The sequence below is a fragment of the Apis cerana genome, linkage group LG10, assembly GCF_029169275.1.
Source record: "Apis cerana isolate GH-2021 linkage group LG10, AcerK_1.0, whole genome shotgun sequence".
Taxonomy (NCBI): Eukaryota; Metazoa; Arthropoda; class Insecta; order Hymenoptera; family Apidae; genus Apis; species Apis cerana.
In genome coordinates, this window is record NC_083861.1 from 5,226,309 (window position 1) to 5,250,722 (window position 24,414).

The 24,414-nt window shown below is 21.4% G+C and overlaps 4 protein-coding genes and 1 long non-coding RNA gene across 5 annotated transcripts; 2 read left to right on the plus strand and 3 right to left on the minus strand.

Annotated features, from left to right (window-relative positions):
* Window positions 1-148: 148 nt before the first annotated feature.
* On the minus strand, window positions 149-2,482 carry LOC107993036 (transmembrane protein 43 homolog). The gene is made up of 6 exons (XM_017049218.3): window positions 2,166-2,482; window positions 1,757-1,939; window positions 1,465-1,697; window positions 1,082-1,382; window positions 732-937; window positions 149-642 (listed from the first exon to the last, which is right to left on the minus strand). Exons 1-6 carry the CDS (start codon window positions 2,178-2,180, stop codon window positions 360-362), a joined length of 1,221 nt encoding a protein of 406 aa, XP_016904707.1. The 5' UTR covers window positions 2,181-2,482; the 3' UTR covers window positions 149-359.
* A 130-nt stretch (window positions 2,483-2,612) lies between these two features.
* LOC107993035 (thiamine transporter 2-like) lies at window positions 2,613-7,502 on the plus strand. The gene is made up of 7 exons (XM_017049217.3): window positions 2,613-2,694; window positions 3,662-3,910; window positions 4,102-4,486; window positions 4,789-5,199; window positions 5,498-5,690; window positions 5,806-5,944; window positions 7,337-7,502. Exons 2-7 carry the CDS (start codon window positions 3,788-3,790, stop codon window positions 7,472-7,474), a joined length of 1,389 nt encoding a protein of 462 aa, XP_016904706.1. The 5' UTR covers window positions 2,613-2,694; window positions 3,662-3,787; the 3' UTR covers window positions 7,475-7,502.
* Window positions 7,503-8,052: 550 nt separating this feature from the next.
* On the minus strand, window positions 8,053-9,154 carry LOC107992997 (uncharacterized). The gene is made up of 3 exons (XR_009831581.1): window positions 8,799-9,154; window positions 8,263-8,547; window positions 8,053-8,173 (listed from the first exon to the last, which is right to left on the minus strand). It is a non-coding gene; the product is annotated as an uncharacterized LOC107992997 (long non-coding RNA).
* A 1,087-nt stretch (window positions 9,155-10,241) lies between these two features.
* Window positions 10,242-17,175, minus strand: LOC133666847 (uncharacterized). The gene is made up of 3 exons (XM_062080896.1): window positions 17,044-17,175; window positions 11,155-11,412; window positions 10,242-10,691 (listed from the first exon to the last, which is right to left on the minus strand). The coding sequence occupies exons 2-3, from the start codon at window positions 11,371-11,373 to the stop codon at window positions 10,497-10,499; spliced, it is 414 nt and encodes a 137-aa protein (XP_061936880.1). The 5' UTR covers window positions 11,374-11,412; window positions 17,044-17,175; the 3' UTR covers window positions 10,242-10,496.
* LOC107993022 (serine protease inhibitor 88Ea) lies at window positions 17,145-23,760 on the plus strand. The gene is made up of 4 exons (XM_017049192.3): window positions 17,145-17,441; window positions 20,850-21,203; window positions 22,167-22,542; window positions 22,617-23,760. The coding sequence occupies exons 1-4, from the start codon at window positions 17,412-17,414 to the stop codon at window positions 23,210-23,212; spliced, it is 1,356 nt and encodes a 451-aa protein (XP_016904681.2). The 5' UTR covers window positions 17,145-17,411; the 3' UTR covers window positions 23,213-23,760.
* The last annotated feature ends 654 nt before the right edge of the window (window positions 23,761-24,414 follow it).

Consider the following 24,414-nt stretch of genomic DNA (forward strand, 5'->3'; position numbering starts at 1 on the left):
GTTTTTGATTAAAAATAGGGAAAATTTATCAGAAATAAATTAATATGTAAATTAATTAATATGTAATTAATGTAATAAATTAATAATAATATTCATATTATTAATAATATGAAATAAATTAATAAATTAATAAAACTATACGAAAATATTTAAAGTTCATAAAATAGTTTATTGTCTACATTTTAAATATTTAAAATGATCAATGACATTTATATTGTATAATAACTTACAATATAATTAACAATATTTTTTAAAACTAGTTACAATTTAATATTAAATTATGCAAAAAAGAGCATAATAATAGAAAATATATAAATGAATATATTTATATAAATATAATTTAATTGTTTAATAAAAATTCATAGCCTTCTATAACTATCACGTTGTTGAGATTGAGATGCTGAAGTTAATGTTGAATAAATAAATGGTAAAATCGATGCTAATGCTAAACAAAGACCTATTACTGGTCGATACCATACCCAAGCAAAACCAATCACTAATAAACTAATAGACATTGATACAGACATTGTTAAAGATTCAACTGCAATAATTCCACATAAGAATGTTGAATTTAGAATTACAGTTCTTAATATATTTGCTAAACATGTTGCTGCCAAAAATAAAACTAACCAGCCAAGTCCTCTGAAATAGTTAATAATTTTATAACAAAATATTTATAAAAAAGAAAAGAAATATCAGAATACATTATTTAAATTTAAAAAAAAAATTACCTAATACTCCATGTACGCCAATAATTGTGTACATGTTCAGAATGAAACATTTGATCTACTGACATTTTATGTCTCCTTTGAAGTAAAATTTCTTCTCCATGTGATGTAATATATGGTACAATAGTTCCTTTTTGTAACATACCAACTATAGAATATACATCTCCTCCTTTTCCTGCATAAGAGAATTGTATACGTATATCACCTACCTATAAATAAATGTGTGAATGTATATATATATTACTTAATTTACTATAATTATATTACTATATTATAATAATATAATTTACTAATTAATATATGTAATTATATATAATTATATGTATAATTTATATATAATTTTAAATAATAACCTTAGGTTTCCATAAATTAGAACTATGATAATATAAACCAGAGTGCATTTTAATATCTTTACGTTCAGGTCTTTCATCACTAGTAACTTCTACAAAATCATTAAATTTTTTTTTTAATTCAATCCCAAATATAAATGCACCAATCTTAACTTCATCTGCAACTTGCACTTGACTTTTAATAGGCATTTCTTTTGGATTATGATGACCAGTTCTTATATAAAAATGATCTGAATCAACAAGTTTATCTTTCCATTCTGTTGTATAATAATAATGTTTTTCTTCTTCTGTTACTCCTCCAAAACTAATGAACATATATTAAATTACATAATATTAAAATTATAAATTATAGAATTGATTTATAATGAAAATATTTTATAATTTACCTTCTTTCTTCTTCTATCTCAACCCATTGATACATTTGCACTCTTCGTTTTAATTTTACACTTGATACAATTACACCATAATCAGGTTCAGTTAATGGTTCTGATATTTTTAATGGACCTGATAAATGTATTAAACGACCTTCATATTCAGGTAATAATTTCATTGCATTTGGAAGTATAGCTACATTACGCAAAGCTTCATCCAAAGAATGTGCTACTTTTACTGCTCTTCCCTGTAATATTATCTAATCAAAAATTTTCTTTCTTAATTAATAATGAAATATTTACAAACCTCATTCCAAAATAAAAGACACATGCCAGTTGCAAACATAATAAGTCCAATAATAGCAGTTAACCATGATTCTCTAAATTGTTCAGAAACTGTCATTGGAATATTTACAGGAGGAGGTTGCCTTCCATTAACTCGATTTTGATGAATAGGTTCAGTATTTGCCCTTTGAGGCTGTCCATTTTGCTAAAGCAAATAATTTTTTATTTAAATTATTTAAATTATATAATAATATAATATTAATACTATAATAATATTAAATATTATATACAATATTAAATATTAAATATTATAATATTATTATAATATTATAAAATATGTTAGATATATATTGAAATATATATATTTAGAAAAAATCAAAAAATTAAAAAAAATTTAAGCGAAAAACGAATATAAAATTAATTATGCTTACATTTGCTCGATACATTTTAATAGATTACATTATAATACATTACAATATATACGAAATAATAATATTTAATTGTTTGTTGAAACTAGAATTTAAAATACCATTTTATTTCACATAATTTCAGATAAATGTGTATAGAATAATACAATTTAAAGTGTATACATTTTAATTGTATTTGTTCATGAACTAATGTTCAAAATTAGACTGAATATATATTGCTCAATTAATTTGATGCATTGCATAAAATATATTTCAGTTCATGCAATTGTATGTTAATCTTTGTTTTAACTTTAATGATATTATGAATCACGTGCAAGGACATAAAAAATTATAACGATATTTGATCTACTTTATTGCTTATTGTATACAAGCCATCTTAATTCAACAAAACTTTTGTTTTTTTTCAATTCCTTATTATTTGATAAGATTGTTACGCATTACACCTCAGTGTAGCCATCTTGGATTTTTAAAAAACCGTAGAGAAAAGTTGAAAACTTGGAATTTCAGATCTACGCATAGATTTTTTATAAATGTAAATTATAAGATTAATATATATACACATATAAAATTAGTATATTTAAAATATTTTTAAAATATTTTTAAAAAATCGATTTTAGAGATCAAAATATGAAAGTTATAAAAAGGCATATAAAAATATCGATCGACTGTTTATTAAAGTTGTAAGTAATTTAAATTTACGTTAAATGATGCAAGAATAAAATAGGACAACGAAAACAGAATGGCTCTTATTTATATTTTATTTATGTCTAACAAATTTCAATTGCTTATAACTTAAATATTATTAAATCACATTTTTGTATATCAACTTTTATATTTTGGTTTCTAAAATTAATTTTTCAGTATTATATATATGAATATTAACATCTTGTATATATTTTATTAATTATATTTTTATAATAGAATATTAAAATTGATTATTTACAAATTTTTAAAAAATTGTTATAAAGAAAAATTGATAAAAGTGACAATAGCGCCCTCATCTATCACCTATCATCTTATTTGATCTCAATATTTAGATCAGTATTTGCAGTGAGTTGAAAGTGGAGTGATTGTCATTATTCTGTAGTAATATTCTTGTTATAAAGTTATAGAATTTATAAATTTTTTGATAATAAAATCGTTTAAGATTATCATATATTAATGATTAACATACAACAGTATACAATAAGTTTATAAAATTTTATTTCTCTAGATATTTTAAAAAAATAGAAAATTATATAAAATTTATTAATTATAATATTATATTATATTTAAATTTCAAAAAATAATAATAAATCATATTAATGAAATTAATTTTATTGGAAAATAAATATAAAATCAAAATTCTAATGTAATAGAAAATAAATTATAATTCAAAACTATAAACATTTTAAAAATTTGAAAATATGAAAATAATAAAATCAATTGATTATACTATAATATACTATAACTTCTATATAATATAATATTTTAAATAATTTTAAAATAATAAATTATAGTATGTGATAAATACATTAGCATGTGATTAAAAAAAATATGTTGAAAGAAAAAACAGAAAATATTGAAAACAACAAATATATTTCAAAAAATAAAATTAAAACAAAGAAGAAAAATATATTATTAATATGAAGTGGATAATAATTTCATGTATTTTGTGCATATTTGGTTGTTTTAAAGAGTTTAGACCTTCAGAGTCTTTTGTAACTAATTATTTGACAGGACCATGGAAAAATTTTACAGATGATCAAGTAAATATGTTATATGTAATAATTATGTTTAATTATAAAAATTAATAAATATGTTTATTTATTTTAAAAATAAAATAAATTTTATATTATGTATTCTTGATTTTTTTTATTTTTAATAATCATTAAATTATATAACATATTTATGATATAAAATTTTAAGATTAAGATTAAGATTATCATTATTTTTTTAGGTAAATCAAGAAATATTTCCTGTTTCCACATATTCATATTTTGCAACATTAGTTATTATATTTTTGATAACAGATTTTCTAAGATATAAGCCTATTATTATCTTATGTGGTATTTCTGGAGCTATTACTTTTCTTTTAATAATACTTGGACAAGATGTTTTAACTATGCAAATTTTAGAATTTTTTTATGGCTTATTTCTTTCCACAGAAGTAGCATATTATACGTATATTTATGCTAAAGTTGATAAAAAACATTATCAAGAAGTAACTAGTCATACAAAAGCAGCATCATTATTTGGTCGTTGTATGGCTGGTATTTTTGCACAATTAACAGTATCTTTTGATATATTAGATTATCACCAATTAAATTACATTACATTAGCAGGTACTTATTTTTGTATATTTATTTAAATTTCTAATGAAATTAAAATTACAATTTTTATATTAATATGAAATAATAAAATGATATATATTAAACTTTATTTATAATTAAATAAAAAATTCTTTTATTTTTGCTAAATGTTACATTTTACAAAATTAAAAAAAATAATTTATAAAAAATGTATACAATTAACTTTACTTTTATTTTATTTACTTAATATTATATATCTATTTTATTTAAAAATAATAAAAATTATAATTGTTGAATTAAATTTTGAATTTATCAAATGAATTTGTATTTTTCAGTTCTTATATTTGCAACATTGTGGGCATTTTTTTTACCTTCGGTTCCTCAATCCATTTATTTTCATAGAAAAAATGATAATCATATTTCTTTAACGCATAAGGAAGATATTGTATTGCAACAAAATAATGTTAATCAAATATTTCAAAGATCTGAACAATCTAAGGAGTATTCTTCTTCTAGAATAAATATTTCATTGATATATAAAGTTAAAAAAGCTTATATTTTATTATGGAAAGATTTTTTAGGAGCATATTCAAATAGCCATGTAATAAAATGGTCAATATGGTGGTCATTTTCTACTTGTGGATACTTACAAGTTATTAGTTATATACAATTATTATGGAAAACTGCAGTATTACCTGAAGATAGAATTTATAATGGAGCTATAGATTTCTTATATACAATTATAGGTGAACAAATAAATTTATACAATTCATTAGTTTAAAGATGAAATAAAATAATATAATGAATAATAAATAATAATAATAATAATAATAATAATAATAATAATAATAATAATAATAATAATAATCACAATATGCTACTTTAAATTATACAAATAAGATTCAATATAGTTGTAATTTCTTTAAGTAAATTTTTTATCATCTAAACATTTTATATATTTATACAATTTTAATATAATAATTATATATTAGATAATTGAGTTTATATAATAAGAATTATAATATTCTTATTTTTATAAATTAGGTACAATCACTGTTTTCTGTATTGGAAAGATGCCATTAAATTGGTCTTTAATTGGAGATGTACTAGTATCATTTATGTCATTTGTGGAAGGTGGTTTGTTAGTACTATCTTCATTTAATTACAATATTTGGTTATTATATGCTGCGTATATAATATTTGGAAACATTTATCATATAATGGTTACCATTGCAAGGTTTAGTTTCATATAAAATTATTTATTAAAAATATTTATTAAAAATAATTAATAAATATATGATTTTTTTTTATTAATATATATATAATTATAATTTTATATGTACAATTTGTAGCTTTGAAGTTGCAAAATGTATATCAGAAGATAGTTATGGTTTAATATTTGGTGTGAATACCTTTTTTGCATTATTATTGCAAAGTTTATTAACAGCTATAGTAGTAAATGGAAATTTAAAATTAGATCTAAGATTACAGGTAAGACTGTTATTTAAATATTAATTAAAAATATGTATTATAATTATATAAATTATAATAATAGGACTCATAAAAATACATATGTAAAAAAGATTTTAATAAATATTAGATTGAGAATTTATATCAATATTTTATATTGGAAATTATTTATATTTGATATTATTTGATTTATTTTGTTTCTATATTTGTTTTTTAGTTATTTGTTTAAAATAATTTTCTATTTATTAAATTTAATTATTAATTTTGTATGCATTGTTAATATATGATTTAATAGTTATATTTTATTTATTAGTGTATTCCAACTTATAATAATATTGTTTTTACTAATATTAACTTCCACAAGTGTCATATTTGATAATGCAATTATTTATATAATATTAATGTTTTTGAACTTTAACAGCAATATTGAATTATTATTTAATAATATTAATTTAATATAATATAAAATTTAATAAATTATATATTTTTTATAATACAAATTATCAAAAGATTTCTGATAAGAAGAATTTTTTTAAGTATTTACGGAATAAAAAACTGCACGTGATGATCATTAATTTATTTGAAGAATACGAAATAATACAAAATCTTTTTAATATTTCAATATAATTTTTAATATTTCATAGATACAATTCATATATTTTTTCATATTGATATTTATATATATATCATTTATATTGATTTTGATGACATATTTTGGTAAAAAATGTGTTAACTCCATCGATTAATTTAAATTAATTTTGTTTTTTCATATTTTTTTATAGACAAAAATACATTTTTTGCAATAAAACCAACCTAATTTATTAAAATAATTATTAATTTTACAATTTATTACAATTGATTGTAATAATATATTCCATTCAAGCTGCGTGAATTACCGGTATATCGAAATTTATATGTTTCTTATAAAATATCTCATAATAAAAATAAATAATCATTTGTTACATTAATAAAAAATTATTATATTTCTTAAAACATCGCTATAAAATGCATAATAACATTGCATTTAAAACATTTTTTTTAGAAAATTATTTTTGCATTTTAATTCTATTTTGGATTTTATTTCTATTTTATTGGAGCATATATAGTTATTTTATTTTTTTATAAAATTGTTTATTTTTTTGATTTATTGAATTTTTCTTAATATAAATAAATATATTGAAATAATATAATAAGAAAAAAAAATATATATGATATTTGGCCATATTTGATTATTATAAAAAATAGTATCATAAAATATCATAAAATGATGAAAAAAACTTTGATATTAGCAAACAATTTTTCAAATATATATTGATTAAAATTTTTATATTTCTTTTTATGAGTTCTATTAATGAATTAAATTTTTATCTGTAATATTTATAATACAGTATCTTACTATATATTTTTTTTCAGTATTTTGTTTATGGTGGTTATTTCATTGTTATATCAATATTTTATATAATAATAGGTATTATAAACATTATACAACATTGTAAAAAAGGTATAGATTTTAAAATATGGAAAAACATTCGCAGAAATATTGAAGATTAAATAATTTAGTAAAATTATTAAATCGTAATTTATATTGTAATTTTTAAAAATATAACGAATAAAAATTTATTTAAAAAATTCATAACAGGGTCATTTAGATATATAATAATTAAAAATAGTTTATCAAATTGCAATTTTTAGTTTTTATAATATAAATTTTAAAAAATTTTAATTAATTTTAATTATATATTTAGTAATTTTAAATATCAGAAATATCAAATGAATTTTTTAATTTCAACATTTAGTTGATTTTGACTATTATCATGTATTCATCATATATCAATATTGATAAAACTTATACATTATTACTTTAATATAATCCATTTCTAATTTTTTCTTTATGTTATGTATATTATGTTATAATATGAAATGAAGAAAACTACTAAATTAGATAGTAAATTAATAAAAATTAATAAAAAAATACGATGGAAAATATATAAGCACATTATATAGATATTTTTAAATTGTGATATATAAATGTAAATGACAAATATATGTACATCTAAGAAATATAAAAAATATATAAATTTTATTCTTTATTAAAAAATGTTTTTATGATTTTAAGATATTTTTAATATTCTTTTTCCATTTATCCATATTTTCCAATTATCCTTATACTTCAATTTAGATAATATTTTATTCTTCTTTTGTGGTAATTAACAGTAATTTTACTTTATCCAAAACGGATTCTCTGCATTTCTGAAAAAATAAAATAATTTTTTATAATAAAAATTCTTTTTATCTAATTTATCTAAGTTATTTTTTTTTTTGTTTAGAAAATTACTTACAGATGAGAACGTTTGAAACAAGCATCTTCCTAATTCGCGACGAGGATTTGCATTCTTGTTAAAATGTTTGAATAATTTCCACCATATTAAACAATCTTGTATACTTTGTTTGAATTCTTGATTGAATATATCATCCATTGTATCATTTCGTATTATAGATATAACAGATTTCATTGATTCATTTTCGATGACTTTCGAAAACATACAAGGATAATTGTTACAATCGCTTATATGCGACTGTAATTTATCTAATAACAATGTATCTTTTAGGCAAATTTGTAACATCTGTATAAAAAATTAAAAAATAATAATCATAATACATAAAAAATTATAATTTTTAAAATTTTATGTATCTATATTTATTTAAATATTTTATATTTTTATTTTTAAATATTATATTTACAAATAAATTATTCATATGCAATTATAAATAAATTACATATACATATTTTTATATATACTATCTCAAATAATAAAAAATTTATGCAATCAATAATAATGTTATATACATTTATATTTAGCATGCATATACATACATATATGTATAGATGTATTTACCCAATTTGGTGAAATCAATACAGGATATATTTCATAAAGGCTCTTATTTGATTTATCAAAATATATTAAATTTGTATTAGCATCTTGTGCCGTAGCCGCATTCGAAATTTTAGAAATATATAATGATAAGATTAATAATTCTTCTATATCACACAATTACACAATTACACAAAATTGATAAGTTCTTCAAATAATATTTGAAAGGTTATTTAATATATCGATAATACTTACTATAACGATATAAAAATATTATACTCAGTAATGTTATTAACATTATAAAAATATTTCTTTGAAAATTTTGTCATGGAATTAATAATTGTAGGCAAATAAATAAATAATAAACTATACACAATATAAAAAAAAATATTGATTTTTATTAAAATTTAATCGATTTAAATTTAGTATGTAAATTATGTAGTATGTAATATCGAGTAAATTCATTCAATTAATATAATGGAAATATTTATAATTATATTTATAATTTTCAATTGATAATATAGATATAATTATTTTATTTATTAGAATGCAATATGATTATTTCAGATATTCAAAATTAAATTTAGATTATAAATAAATTTAGATAAATTTAATATGATTTCATATTTTTTTTAAAATAATATAATAAATAAATAAAATATTATATTAAAAATATTACTTTATATATATTTTTATAGCTATAGTTAATTAGTATCATAATACTAATTAATTTTATAGAAGTGATATTAATATTTTATTGAAATATTGCATTATTTTTTATTTTTTTTTTATATCTTTTTAAAGATGTATCAATTATCAGTAAAAGTAATTTAATGAAATGCATATTAAAAAGAGATTGTATTACATTAATTTTTTAATTGCATCGAGAACGATAGATTCGCAAGCTTTTGTAACTTGTTGCGTTAAACATGATCCTATTTCTTGAAGACAAGATAATTCCGTTCGATCTCCTGCTAGAGGATATTCTTCTAAATTATTGATGTGAGGATTTTTCACCATTGTTAAACGTAATCGATTAAGTTTGGATTCTTCTTCTGGATTTAACGATTCTAGAAAATCGATTTTTATATAATAATTACATAGAAATTTTTTTAATATTTCTGATTAAAATTATTTTATTTTTTTTTATATATCTGATATTGGAAATTATTAAGTATAAAAATAATTTAATATGAATTTTAAATTTTATTTAAAATTTTTAAGTATAAGAAATTTAAAAATTAATTAATTAATAATAAATTGTAATATCAAAAATAATGATATTATTATCATTATATATATATATATATATATATTCAATTATTATTGAATAAATTTTTTGTAATTTACATTAGATTCTATTATAATTATTATATTATTATTATTTATTTATTATATTAATTATTATATTATTAAATAATAATATTATTTATTATATTATTTTTTTACTATTTATACTTTTATTTTCAAGTTCTGTAATCTCGTTCGTTAATTTTTGTCGAATAGCTTGCACTTTTTTAATTGCTCGTCTTTTTTTCTTTATTTCCTCATCATGTATCTTTTCCATTTTTTTCTTTAAATTCTTCTGTGTTATTTTCGAATCTGCCAAATCTTTATTTTTTTTTGATCTTTTTTCTCTATTCTTTATCTTCGATAAAAAAAACATCATAGAAAGTTGTACATTTTTAAAAAAAATTAATTTAAGTTATTGATCGACTCACATCAATATTCAATCGCATTTGAATTAATCTATTATCCTGAAATTGTTTATACTTTTGCCATAATTTGCCACAAATTTCGGCTGCATGAAGCATTTTTAATCTTAATTCACGATTCGAAAGAGTTTGAAATAAAGAGACAATTTTTCCCATATTATAATCATCTCGTCCTCCACCCTGTAAAAAAGATTATTTATTGAATTTATTTTCAATTAATAAAAAGATTATTTATATATCGATTATATAAAAATATTTTTTTCATAAGTTTAAACATTTTTATAAAAAAATAAATATATTAACAATAATATTGACTTTTTTATTCAATAATTTTTTTAATAAGAGAAACAAAAATTTGTTATTTATTTTTGAAAAACTCATAAGATCTATTTTGAATAAATGAATCCAAGTTTTATGAAATAATAAGTATTTAATAAATAATAAAATATTCATTAATAAATAAGAAAATACTCATAAAATATATAAAATATTCGAAATAAAGAATTCTTTTTATATTTAGAAAATGAAACAAGTACTTGAATTCTATTTCTTCAAATCATATTTTTTAAAATATGAATTTGCATAAAAATCTGAAGTCTATTTATAAATTAGGAATATTGCATTCACGAATATTGATTTTTACCAATTCGATAAATGTGCAGTCCCAATCAGTACCATCATATTGGCATTGCATAGTTGCTTTTTCAACATCCTCAGTAATCTCAGTATGTTTCATACAATATGTAAGGACCCAACTTTGAGGTATATTGATCACAGGCAAGATTTTCCAAATTTTATTTGTAATATTCTCTAACATATTCAATGAGCTTCTATTGTTGGTAGGTACTTCCATAAGTTCCATATCCGGAGGAAGCGTCGTCTCAGTAGAATCTTCCTTATTCTGAAATAAAGAATTAATTTAGATTACATTTTAACAAATTGTTAATTAATTTTTAATTATTAATTTATTATTAATTTTTAATTATTAAAAAATCATAAAGTTAACTTGTAATTTTTTCAGATGATTATAGTTTTTGACAGATTTGAAAAATATAAATATCACACATGTGATGAAAATTGTATGTTTTAGCATGGAAAGATAGAATTCTTGAAAAATATTTGTACATGATGTATAAGAAACATTGCATTAAATAATAATATATTTAGTTAAATTTTAATAAGATTATTTAAAATGTTATTTAAAATATCTAGGTTACTAATTATTAGTTTTTATTTAAACTACGTAACGAAGTTACATATTTTTGATTATTATCGATTATTTGTATATAATATTGAATCAGCAATTTCGTAATAAATATCAACGTAATTGCTAAGGAAGTAAAGAGAAACTTTTATTGGTAGAAAATTATAATTACTATAATTTCATTGAACTTAATGGTATTAAGATAATCTCTATTTTTGATTAAATAAATATTTTATTATCAATTAAATTCGGAATTTTTGTTTACAATATTCTATTACATTATACAAATTTGGAAATTTTTTTTTAAATTAATTTAATTAAATCAAAGTTGTGTTATTTAAAAAATTTGGTGGATAAAATGTTTATATAACGAGATTCGAACAATTTTTATAATATTTTAACTAATTCTTAACTTTGTATTCTTGCTAACAGAATAAGTATGTAAAATGTTTATTCTTTATAAAGATATATTTTTATATAGAAACAAGAAATAGAAATATTGGTAATTGATTTTAATAAAAGATTAATTGAATTAATTGCATTTTTCATAAAAATAAATTAAATAACAAATTAAATTTTTGCTTAAAAAATTACTTAGATCATTAAATTTAATTCTTGGATCTTTATGGGTCAAAATTTAAAAATCGTTGCATTTAAATGAAAAAAAATAAGAATTTTTTTAGTAATTGATAATACAATAAATAATAAATGATATATAATATTGACTGTTTACAAAAAACATTATTTTCTATGAATATGTATGTATATTTATGCATAAGCATGATAAATTGTTAGACAATTATTAAAAGACAATTATCGTTAGGTAAATATTATTATCTTGTTTAATAATTAATAAAGTTATTACATATATATTATTACATAATATTATATATATTACGATACAAATATAATAATTAAACATAATGAAAAAAATAAAATATTTTTTCATTGCATTTTTAAATCACATGTCAATTAACTTTAATTAATTCAGACACTTGTTTTTTCATGATGTTTGTTATTATTTTCTTTTGTTCATTCTATAAGTAATTTCGTAAATTATATTTATATTCTCGATAAACGTGATTTTTTTTGTTTCAAATCAAAACATTATGAAATTTAATCTTTTTCTTAATTTATAATTTTTCTTATTTATCTTCTTGCTATAGATTTTATAAAGTTTTATGCTTTAATTAAACGTTACTTATCTTGTAACAAATATAAAATTATGCAATTTAGTAAAGCCATAGTGCTGGAAAAATAATAAAGACATTAATAAACAGAAAATTTACGATCATCAACAATAAATATTAATAAGATTAACAAAGAGAAATGATTATAGATTGTAAAGAAATCTATAGAATATATTTATAGAAAAAAATACAATTGATTGTATAAATATAGATTAAAATAATTTTTGGGATTTCTCAATATTTTTTATACGTATGTATTTATGTTTGTCATAATATCTGAGTGCAATATATAAATATGAAAGAGAAGTGACACTATATCTTTATTGAAAATTAAGAATTAAGAACATACAACTTGTATTATAATTGAATAAAAATTTCATTGAATTTAAGTTAAAGGAGCAAGAAGAAAGAATCGACGAATATGTTTACGAGAAATTTACAGATAATTTTTTTTTTATAAATGATTTCTAGTTTAAATTTAATTTAAATATATTTTATTTTAATGTAAAATTATATTTTATGTGCACAGAATATATAATATATAATATCTTAAATATAGGATTATTGTGTAATAAATTAAGTAACAAGTTTTCTCTAAAAAAAGATATAATTAAATATTATTTATTTAAATAAAAATATATTTAATATTATTATATATATTTAAGTAAAATAACATTTATTTAAAATAATTTAACGAAAGGTGATAATATCATATTTGAAACGTTAATCATGAAATATCAAGTTGATGTTATCATATCTAGGTTTTTTATGACATGGCATTTATAACATTAGCTTTGTATTATATATAGCAAATGACATTGATAATTGTATTGATTCTTACATGATATGCGAACAATGAAATGGATATTAGAGCGATATGAACGATAGCATGTATCATATTAATGCTTGATAAGCGCGATATAATCGACAGATTTTTAATTCTTTTTTTTACAGAAACTATAAAATAAAATATATTCAGAAACGTATCATATATTTTTAATAATTTAAACATTAAATTTACATATGTTTCAATATAATATTTATCTTTCTTAGAATAAATATCTCAAAAAAGATATACAAGATATACAAAAAATATAGAAATGTTTCAGAAAGATGTATGATATCAAAGAGATTATGTTATTTATTTTATTTTCCGATTTGCGTCATCTTATTCATCTTACGTTAAAGTTCTAGAATAGTTAATTACGCATCATATCAATTAATGCATGATTAATATATATATATATATATATATATACATATTAAATAAAATTTATTCTTCAAATTATAAACAATTTAATTTTATACTAAGAACGCCTGTATGTAGGTAAGAGGGTTAACATTAACGATTGCATCTTATATCGATATAGCACAATTTATGATGGCGCTACATTACAGGCAGAAGAGATATAGCGCCATCACACGAAGCTACAATTAAATTAATATTGTTTTACATAATATCTTAATAACAAAAGGAACTTTATCATTAATGTTTTTGAAAAAAATAAGAATTATATAATATAAAATAAATTTTCTATTATATAATACTATGTTATTATTAATATGATAATGAAATATATTTTTTAATGCGTTACGATTAATTAATTAATTATAAAAGGAAAACGTTGTAAATTGGAATTTCCAGATTTTTCATTAACATCTGTTCATAATTAAGTTTCTCACAAAGTGATTCATAAATATCAAAAAAACTTTTTCCGCAATAGCAGATGAAATATCATGATTAAAATATTTTATTATTTCTATAAAAGATTGCAATTTCAAGATTCATTGTCTTTCATACAATAATAATAATAAAATATAGTTTATCATATAGTTTATACTAAGTTTAAATTATAATTATATTATAGTTTATAAAGTTTATTAAGAGAAAAGGATACAATAAAAATTTAAAAAAATTTAAACAATAAAAATTCTGCTCCAAATATAGAAGTCTTTTAAAGAGAAAATTATAAAAATTATGCAAGATTATATCATGAGTTAGAATCATTTAATTAAATCTGACTAGACTCAAGATAGATCTCTTAATTGCTCTTATTGTGTCATCATTTGAACTTTTAATAATTTTGACCTGGTAATTATTCTTGAGGATTCGCGAAGAAAATAACTCCTTTCGATTCGCTTTCTCTGGCTATTGGCCAACGAAGTGTGAAACGAAGCTAATTTCATTTCTTGACGTCAAATAAATTTCAAAAGGAAAAAGAAAATTTGAGAGAGAAAATTCATTAATTCTTTGAGAATATAATCTTTGTCTATGATTCGTTTCTGGATCATACCTCGAACGATTCAATTTGATAAGCAATTTGACAAGCTCTTGAGATTCAACAATTAAATTTCAACAATTAAAGCTCTTTTGCATAATTTATCAACAAGTAATTAATATTATTAATTGATAAGTTATTATGCAAATCTGAAAAAATTGTACTAATAATATTACTTCAATTGCAAAATATATTAAACTCTAAAATAATAATGTAATCTTTGATAAAATTTATTATTCCAAATGTATAAATGTATAATAATATAAAAAAAAAATAAAAATAAAAATAAAAATATAGGATAACCGAAATATATTTATTATAAAGTATTTTCTCAATAATTAAAGAAGAATTTGATTTTTTTTTTTTAATTAAAATAGTAACTGAGAGTAATTTTATAGTATTTAATTTTTTCAGAATGCAGTGCAGACTTCTTATCATAAAAAAATTGTGATATTGTTTGAATTTAGTTTGACATATATATCTATTTGATTCAACTTTTTCTTACTACAATTACTAATAGTCTTCAAATAATGACAAATAATGTGTGCACAAGATATCATTAGATACTGTGAATGAACGATGGTTTTAGAGTTGACCAAAAAATTACATAAATACATAGTTAAACAATATTATTTTTACATACTAAAAATAAAACTTATATTGATAATATTTTATGAAAAATTCTTTGAAGAATTTTTTTCTTCAATTTTAAATTTAAAAAATAAATCAATGATATATTGTATATAGTCATCTATTTGCAGACGAAATTCTGCAAAAGATCTTCATGATTCATATGTTCATATCATCATATACAAACCATTGAGAAAGTAAGTAGATTTTGATTTTTTTGTTATCAGTTAATTTCTTACAATATATGATGCATTCTATAGTATTCTAGTAAAGAATCATATACTTTTATTGAATAGAATTGTATTGAAATCTCGTGAAATTAAAAAGAAATAAATATTTAATGGAAAAAAGATTATTTTGTAAAATAAGATCATTTTCAAAGTAAGATTTATAAAGATCTCATGCAATTTATACATGTCATTTATACAATCTATTTGATCAATCATTATATAAAGCATTAATATGTAATATAATATAATACTATAAAATAATTTTAACAGATTTCTAAAAAATAAAATAAACATTGGTATATAAAAATATCCATATTTAGAATTAAATTGAATCAGAGAAGTAAGAAATTCTTATAATCCTTGCTTATTTCATTCATGGTCAAATTGTAATTTTCTTAATCTTTTAAACAATAGTCTATTTTATTATTGTCAAAATGTAATGTATGTCATTCTTCAAAAACAATTATTTCAATTTATTCGCAACTCGTTTCAAGGATTCATTCATGGTTTTTAATAAATTCATCTTATTTCACTTTATACTTTTTTTACTTTAATTATTTCATTTATATTTATCTTCGAATATAACAATATAATTTATATATTTCATAATAAAACAAATAAAAGAAAAAAAAATACTAAAAAAATCTATTACTTTATAATAAAATTTTCTTTTAAAATTATTTCAAACGCGAAATATTTTAGAAATCGATATTTAATCATTCGTTTATCTCATTATGCGTTGTTTAAGTGTTAACTTCAAGCATACGTAATTTGAATGAGATTATACAGATTATACGTAAATATCCATCTCTGCTTAAAAATTAAAAATCACCTACTTTTCTTATAAGAGAAAACAAGTTAAAAACACATAGTTAAAAACAGCATAGTTTGTTATATTTTGTCTTGAACAAATTTATTAGATCATTTAACGAAATTAATCGAATGTTAATCTATATCATAATATATAACTGAATATTCAATCAACATTCATTTGCTTACACCGAATATATTAAGAATTTTACGTTCAGTAGCACTCGGTGAATTCTATCAATGATTTCCAATATGACACGTGTTTCTCTCCCCTCCTGGGTGTAGTTGGGATTTCCTGACAATAAAACTATTATAACCGGGCATTTCCAACATAAAAGTAACGAGTCGTGTTGGCTTGGTTGGACGAGCGTATCGATGGAAAGGATTCGTTTCCGATGAATAAATATGACAGTGGTGGGGATGCAGCTAAGAAGCCAGTTACCCGCGAGCATCTCGCCGCCACTGCTTTTTCTTCCTGTACACTCAGTTCAATTTCGTAGCGAGGGACTATCGGATGTTATTTCGTGTCCGATCAACTTCAGAAACAGAGAAGGAGCATGCAAACCCGAGAAATATTTTTTAAATCGGTGAGTGGTGATCCTTTGATTAATTAGTATGATTAGAATTAGTAAAAATTGATCGCAGTTTTATTCATTAATTAAGATTTCCTTTGTATACGTTTTGGAGAGGAGATGGAGTTTGTAAATAACTTCGAAGATATGTCGTATGATATTTAAAATTGCAACTGATATCTTGGAGATTTAATTAAAATTGTTTTAATTTGATAGGATGTTCTTTTTAGTAGATGTTTCTAGCTTATTTTAACTATACGTTTTAATACGTTGTATTTAGACTTTAAACTTAAAATAGTAATCAAATAATACTTATTATAATTAGATTAATTATACGGATTGATTATTATTATTGATTGTATATTGATTGTTATTTCATTGTTAAATATTATTTTTTTAGAGTATTATATTTATATATATGATCATGTTATATAATACACGATCATATTGTGATGTTATTATGATTTCAATTTCGTAAATAAAAAATTCAATATAATTTCTTCAATTCCAAGTACTAGATTCTTCATCAACAAAGATTCCATAGATGACCATTGCTTTCTCAGTACTGAAAAGTTCAACCAGCGATAACTTATCTTTTTTTATATATATTTTTCACGTTTTTTCATTTCGTTGTTTTTACAATATTCAAACGATTATTATTTAAATTATTTTTCTTCGGTCAAATAATTTTTTCATATATACATATTTCTCTATAAATTTTCTCACGTTCCTAAATGTTTTTTATAAAAATGCACGATGCTTTGTTTCACGATAAGCGTTCCTTAGACCATGAAGGACATGTTTTTATCTAGTCTTTTCAACGATTTTTATTATGCTGGAATAAAAAACTTTAATAGAAATTCTTTTATTATTTTTGAATTGCAATGTTTATAAAGAATGTCATACATTATTTTTCATCATTTATCATAGAAGGTAATTCGATTTTAATTCGACTTTGTATACAATTAGTATCAGTCAATAGTTGATTACAGCTGTATACGTGTTTTATTTATTAAGTTGGACACGTACATGATCGAAGAATTCACTTGTCATTCGCTCATTGTTTCTGTTGGCATTGCGGGATTCTCCGCATCGATCTTTGTAAATCTTAATATTGTTAAAATTACGAAAAAAGAAACTGGAAAGAAAGAAATTGGCAAGATGTACAAGTGAAGATTGAATACAAAAAAGATTATACGTATTGAAAATTAAGATTTAAGTTTAAAAGAAGAGATTCCCAATACTATTCTCATAAATCAACAAGTGTTTCGTCCAGAGAAAATGAAGTGAGCAAAAAGGAGTGAAATTAAAGGTTGTCAAAGGAAGTGAAAAAATTATGAAATTATATAAACTCTTATATATTAGTATTTGCATAATACACTGAAGAATAATTGTGAATTTCTTATGTGTTTGAGGCAATAGTATAAGAAACAATAGAGAGGCGTGGTATAGTTTCTCTCGTTTTCGTCATATGAGAACTCGTCATACGTTAATTTCAGCCAAGAAAGTCGGACTCTATGACGTCACGGTTTGCTCGCTTTCACTCGTCTCGTTATTTGCCTCTCGTTCGTTTCAAATCGTATAATTTTCATTAATTTTACGATTACGCTTTGTGAATCTACATATAAATCTTCGATATTTCTTCTATGTTCTCGTTTTGAAATTGATTGTGTTAATTAAAATACAAAAATACATTTTCTATTTTGAGTTTTTGAGTTTTCTGAAAAACTGTTGAATTTTTTTAGGAGAAGATCATGACGGTGAAAGTATTTTTATAGCCATGTTTAATAATTTTAATATTAAACGTAGTTAAGTTGATTATTTTACTTATATATAGTTTAGATTAGTTAGTTATTTTAAACTTTTATGTATAATTGATATTTTTATTTTTTTATCTTGAAATATGCATAATATTAAATCATGAATATTATGCGTCAATTTATGATAAGTTAAAGAAAATGTTTCTTTTTGATTGATTGTTTATAGACGTAATAACTGATTATTAATGTTTTAGCGAAAAACAGTGTATTTGAATGTGTAATCGAATATAATAATTTATACAATAATTAATTTAATAAAAAATTTGTTTTATTATTTATTTATGAACATAGAAAAATTAAATAAATTTATACAATTTTATTAAATATATGATATTTGATAATTTTTTATTATAATTATTTTCTGTGAATAGTATTAATGGAATAATGTTATATTTTTTACTAAATATCCTTTTATTAGATATATTTTAAAAATTATTAATAAAAAAAAATAATTTAAAAATAAAATATTCTAAGTAACTTTTAATATCAAATATTTCATTATAACAAATTATATATAAATATCATAAATATAAGTTTTATAATATAATAGAAATAATAATAAATTTTAGTATTTTTATGAATAATAAATAACAATTTTATTATTTTATAACTATCTAACTATTTTATAACTATAATTAAAAAAAATTAATTATGTCCTGAATATGTTTGATCTACTTTAATTGTTGTGAATAACCAGAGCGTGACTCCTACACGAAACTTTTTTTTTTTGGCACAAAAATGTAGATATAGATGTCGTGCATAATAATTTATTTATCAATATCACATTGACCTCGAATATAATACGATCTCTATAACATAAATTATACTTAAAAGTGAGGAGTACAGTATTATCCAAAAAAATAAAAAGAATTTGCGAAATTTCTAATTATAAGATTATAATTTCTCTTTGATGTCATAAAAAATTGAATATCTTTTGAATATCTTTAACATAATTTGGATAAGTTAAAAATATTCAAATGATGTGTAAGTTTTAATTTTGTTAAATATTAAATATTTTAAATAATTATTCTTATTCAAGTTAAAATTTTCAAGTTGAACTATAATTTCGTTATTTTTTTCTGTTATTCAAGATAGATAAATATGTTAATTATAAAACTTATTTTTTAACATTTGTACACTTTGCTTTTAAAACTTTTCTGTAACATGTTAATATACAATAAAGTTATAATTATATCATAATGATAAATTGTGATAATTGTGAGATAATAATAGAATAATATCTAGAGAAATTTCGTAACAATACGGAAATTATACGGAAATTATACGAACGTCGTCAGACATTTTTAAAGTGTAAACTCAGCTTTGCGTAATTTATGTAAATCTATTTCTATTCTTCAAATTACGCATGTTTTATTTTATCCGGAGAAGAAAATTCTTTTATTCTTAAAATTTAAACATTTCTTGATAATACTTTATAATACTTTTTTTTTTAAATATTTGAAAATTTTTTTTCTTAGTCTGTTACAAAATAATATAAATCTTTAAAGAATCTTTTCTAAAAATCTTGTAATCTTCTCATTCAATAATTTAATTTTCCCAAACTTATGAATTTTTTTTCAATATTTATTCATTTTTCTTTCAGATAATATCGGTGTTATCGGTACTATTGGTGTTAAGAGGCATATCAGCGCAATGTCTAACTGGAAACGATAGTCCTTCGGTGATGAGCGCTGGTTCGAAGAAAGCTATAATCGATTCGAAATTTCGTTTCGCTCTTGAGACTCTTAAAAAGATATCTTTATTCGAATCTCAAGACAATATAATTTACAGTCCTTATAGTATTCATCAGGCTGTGACCTTGGCGTATTTCGGTTCTCGAGGTACCACCGAGGAAGCCTTGAAGAGAGCTTTGCAGCTGCCTGCTGATATATCCAAAGTTGATGTACAACGATATTATTCCTTCGAGAATACCCTTAAACAACAAATCAACGGTCAGGTGAGAAGACTCAAAGTGGAGCGATTACATCATTATTGTTTAAGTTTGCAAGTATTCCAAGGCGAGCCACATAATCGTGCAACATCTGGTCCCTTTTGTTCAATTGAATTAATAATATTGGATATACAAAATGTTATCCAATATAATATTCATAGAATATTGATTTTATGAATCGTAACAAAAAAATTATGGCGTGTAAAAATTTTTTCGATTGAAGCTCATTTATTAATATTGTGACAGCCGACTAGTTTTGAACATAATTTTTAGAATTGATAAAATGTTTTTTTTTCGAAATTTTAAAAGAGATATTTTGCAACTTGCAATTTGTAAAATGATATTATTGATATTATTTATTGGCAATCGAGTGTTTAACTTTACTTTTAATAGGTAAAAATTTCTTTTAATTTATGCAGAAGGAAACCTTTCTTCAAGGTTTTAACCTTGAAGTTTCGTTAAATTCTTTAAGGAATCGGTACATGTGATGAATGAATAACATTTGTTTTATTGGTGGACACAATTGGAATTATGTAACAGTTGAATATGTTTGATTAGTTATATAATTCTCATATTTGTTTGCAGTTATATATATTATATATATTTTATATATTTTCTTTCAAGTTTTTATATTTCTTAAAAGCTATATAATTTCACAAGAATTCTTCAAGATAATTGTAATTATAAATAATAATTTTTGTTTCATTTTCATTGATAAAATAATTTCATAAGATATAAATATTTATAAATATTTATCCTGGTTAAATTATGAATTATCGTACAGTAATGTGGCTTGTGAGGTTGGAAATTGCAAATGTTTATTAATTTGCAAAATATAATATAAAGATGACTTTTTATAATTACATTTAAGTTAAAAAAATTTGTGTCGAATTTTATAATTATAAAATTGAATTTAGCATTATAATAATGAATGGATCATTAAACTAATTTCGTTTTTTTTTTATACAGAATGATGTATCATCTAATTACGAATTTAACTCAGCGAATCGATTATGGATATCAGACAAGAAAAAAGTACGGGAATGTATATTAAGTCTATTTGGCAATCAATTGGAAAAGATCGATTTCAAGACAAATCCAAATGCTGTCCGTGATCAAATTAACAATTGGGTCAGCAATATGACTAAAGGTCACATTCAGGATCTTCTTCCCCCTAATAGTATCACAACAGACACTGATCTGGTATTGGCTAACGCGGTATACTTCAAAGGTCTTTGGAAAAGTCGTTTCAATCCTACCAATTCTAAGAAAGACATATTTTATTCTTCCAAATCCCAACATTCAATGGTTAAATACATGAGGCAGCAGGGAAATTTCAACCATGGTAAGTTAAACATTTATTAACAATTTATTAATAATAAAAAAACCAAATAATTTGATCGAATACTTTTTTCGTAGTTATCTCCGAAATACTTGGCGCACACGTATTGGAACTACCTTACAAAGGGAACGAAATCTCCATGTTTATCCTCCTTCCGCCATTCGTTACAAAAATTTCCAATGATTCTATGCAAAACGGGGAACGAGACAGCATTTACCATCTGATCGAACGTCTTTCCACGGAAGCAGGATACACGGAGATTCGCGATCTTTTAACTTCTGATTCACTCCCTCAACCGGTAGAGATCATCCTGCCGCGTTTCGAGGTCGAAAAGGAACTTCAAATAACGACGTTGCTCGATGCCATCGGTGCGGGCGAGTTGGTAATACCTGACGTGGCCAATCTTAAAGGTTTCGTCGAAGATGGTGAAGAATCGGTGCATCTTGGAGCTGCTGTCCATCGTGCGCGAATCGAAGTCACTGAGGAAGGGACCACTGCAACTGCAGCCACTGCCATTTACACGTTCCGTTCTGGACGGCCGTTGGTACCGACAGTCTTCAACGCTAATCATCCGTTCGTCTACTTTATCTATGAGAAACCGAAGCGTACTATCTTGTTCGCCGGCATTTACCGTAATCCCAGTACTCCAAAGAATACTGCGGAGACAGCTTGAGGTATTTGAACGAATCAATGTGATCATTGTTTCTCGTTTTCACATCTTTGAGATGTGTGTAGGGAATGAATTTTGATGATGTGTGTGATAAACGTATGCTTAAATTTTTTTTTTTTCATGACAAATATGATGGATCGATATTTGCAAAGGGTTAGCAGAGATTTTGTACAAATATTGTACAAAGATTTATGATCGAATGCATGTAATATTTTCATGAGATTTCGTTTAATGGAATTAAATTATTGAAGAGAGCAATGAATTGAGTAATTGAAATTAAAATTTGTTATACTGTATGTGTAACATAGAGTATTCGAATTTTTTTAAGGGATGTTGAACATTATGAACGAACAAAATATTGATTATGCCGAAAATATATAACGACATATGTTCTAATATTATAATTTATCTCTTACAATATTGTGCAAGTTTGATATTTGTATATAGTTCAATGCTGGACTATTAATAAAAACTGAAATTCTATTTTGTAATATGAATTTCAATATTATATTTTTAATATAAATTATGTAATAAAAATGGTATATAATCAATATTTATTAATTGATTTGAGAAAAAGAATATTATTTCTTCATGCAAAATATTATATTTTTTTTAGATTTTTTAAAAAATGTATATTTTTATAAAATGAATATCAAAATTTTTGATATTTTTATCATAAATATAAAAATTTATTTGTGCTTATATTTATGCTACGAAAACTAAAATTGAAAATATTTTATTCACAAATATTTTACTTTTATGCATGAAAAATTAATACACATTGTAGTTGTGAAAAAAAAGAAATGATGAAAGTATGTGCAATTTAATATTTCGTACTTCATTTATGGATACGCGCCAAGAGTAAAAATAGACAAGGAGAGTAAATGTGGGAGAAGGATAGAGATATTTAAAAAATTATGAAATCAGCGCCATCTCTAGAGTGCCGCAAATGAAACACAATTTAGACAAGGAAAATAAATAATTAAAAAAAGATAGATAGAATAAGAATTGACTTTCAACGCCATCTCGCGATTATTAAAGGTACCTCTATAACGGCAAGATAAGAAAAGCAAGAATTAAAATCTAGTGCCATCTGTTAATGAATTCAGCAAATATTTCTAAAATTCACCAAGAGATGGCACTACCAGTACCATTTTTAATGTATTTAATCTTTATCTCTTTCTTTTATTTGCTCTCCTTGTCTA

Bases quoted from the DNA above. Each gene is read 5' to 3' on its own strand.
- LOC107993035 (XM_017049217.3), top strand. From the start codon at position 3,788: ATGAAGTGGATAATAATTTCATGTATTTTGTGCATATTTGGTTGTTTT. The intron at 5,691-5,805 runs GTTTAGTTTCAT...TACAATTTGTAG, and splicing joins ATAATGGTTACCATTGCAAG to CTTTGAAGTTGCAAAATGTA. The intron at 5,945-7,336 runs GTAAGACTGTTA...ATTTTTTTTCAG, and splicing joins AATTAGATCTAAGATTACAG to TATTTTGTTTATGGTGGTTA.
- LOC133666847 (XM_062080896.1), bottom strand. From the start codon at position 11,373: ATGGAACTTATGGAAGTACCTACCAACAATAGAAGCTCATTGAATATG. The intron at 10,692-11,154 runs GTAAAAATCAAT...TCTTTTTTACAG, and splicing joins ACTGCACATTTATCGAATTG to GGTGGAGGACGAGATGATTA.
- LOC107993022 (XM_017049192.3), top strand. From the start codon at position 17,412: ATGCAAACCCGAGAAATATTTTTTAAATCG. The intron at 17,442-20,849 runs GTGAGTGGTGAT...TTTTTCTTTCAG, and splicing joins GAGAAATATTTTTTAAATCG to ATAATATCGGTGTTATCGGT. The intron at 21,204-22,166 runs GTGAGAAGACTC...TTTTTTATACAG, and splicing joins AACAACAAATCAACGGTCAG to AATGATGTATCATCTAATTA.
- LOC107993036 (XM_017049218.3), bottom strand. The intron at 1,698-1,756 runs GTTTGTAAATAT...ATAATATTACAG, and splicing joins GTCTTTTATTTTGGAATGAG to GGAAGAGCAGTAAAAGTAGC. The intron at 938-1,081 runs GTTATTATTTAA...ATTTATTTATAG, and splicing joins CTAATTTATGGAAACCTAAG to GTAGGTGATATACGTATACA.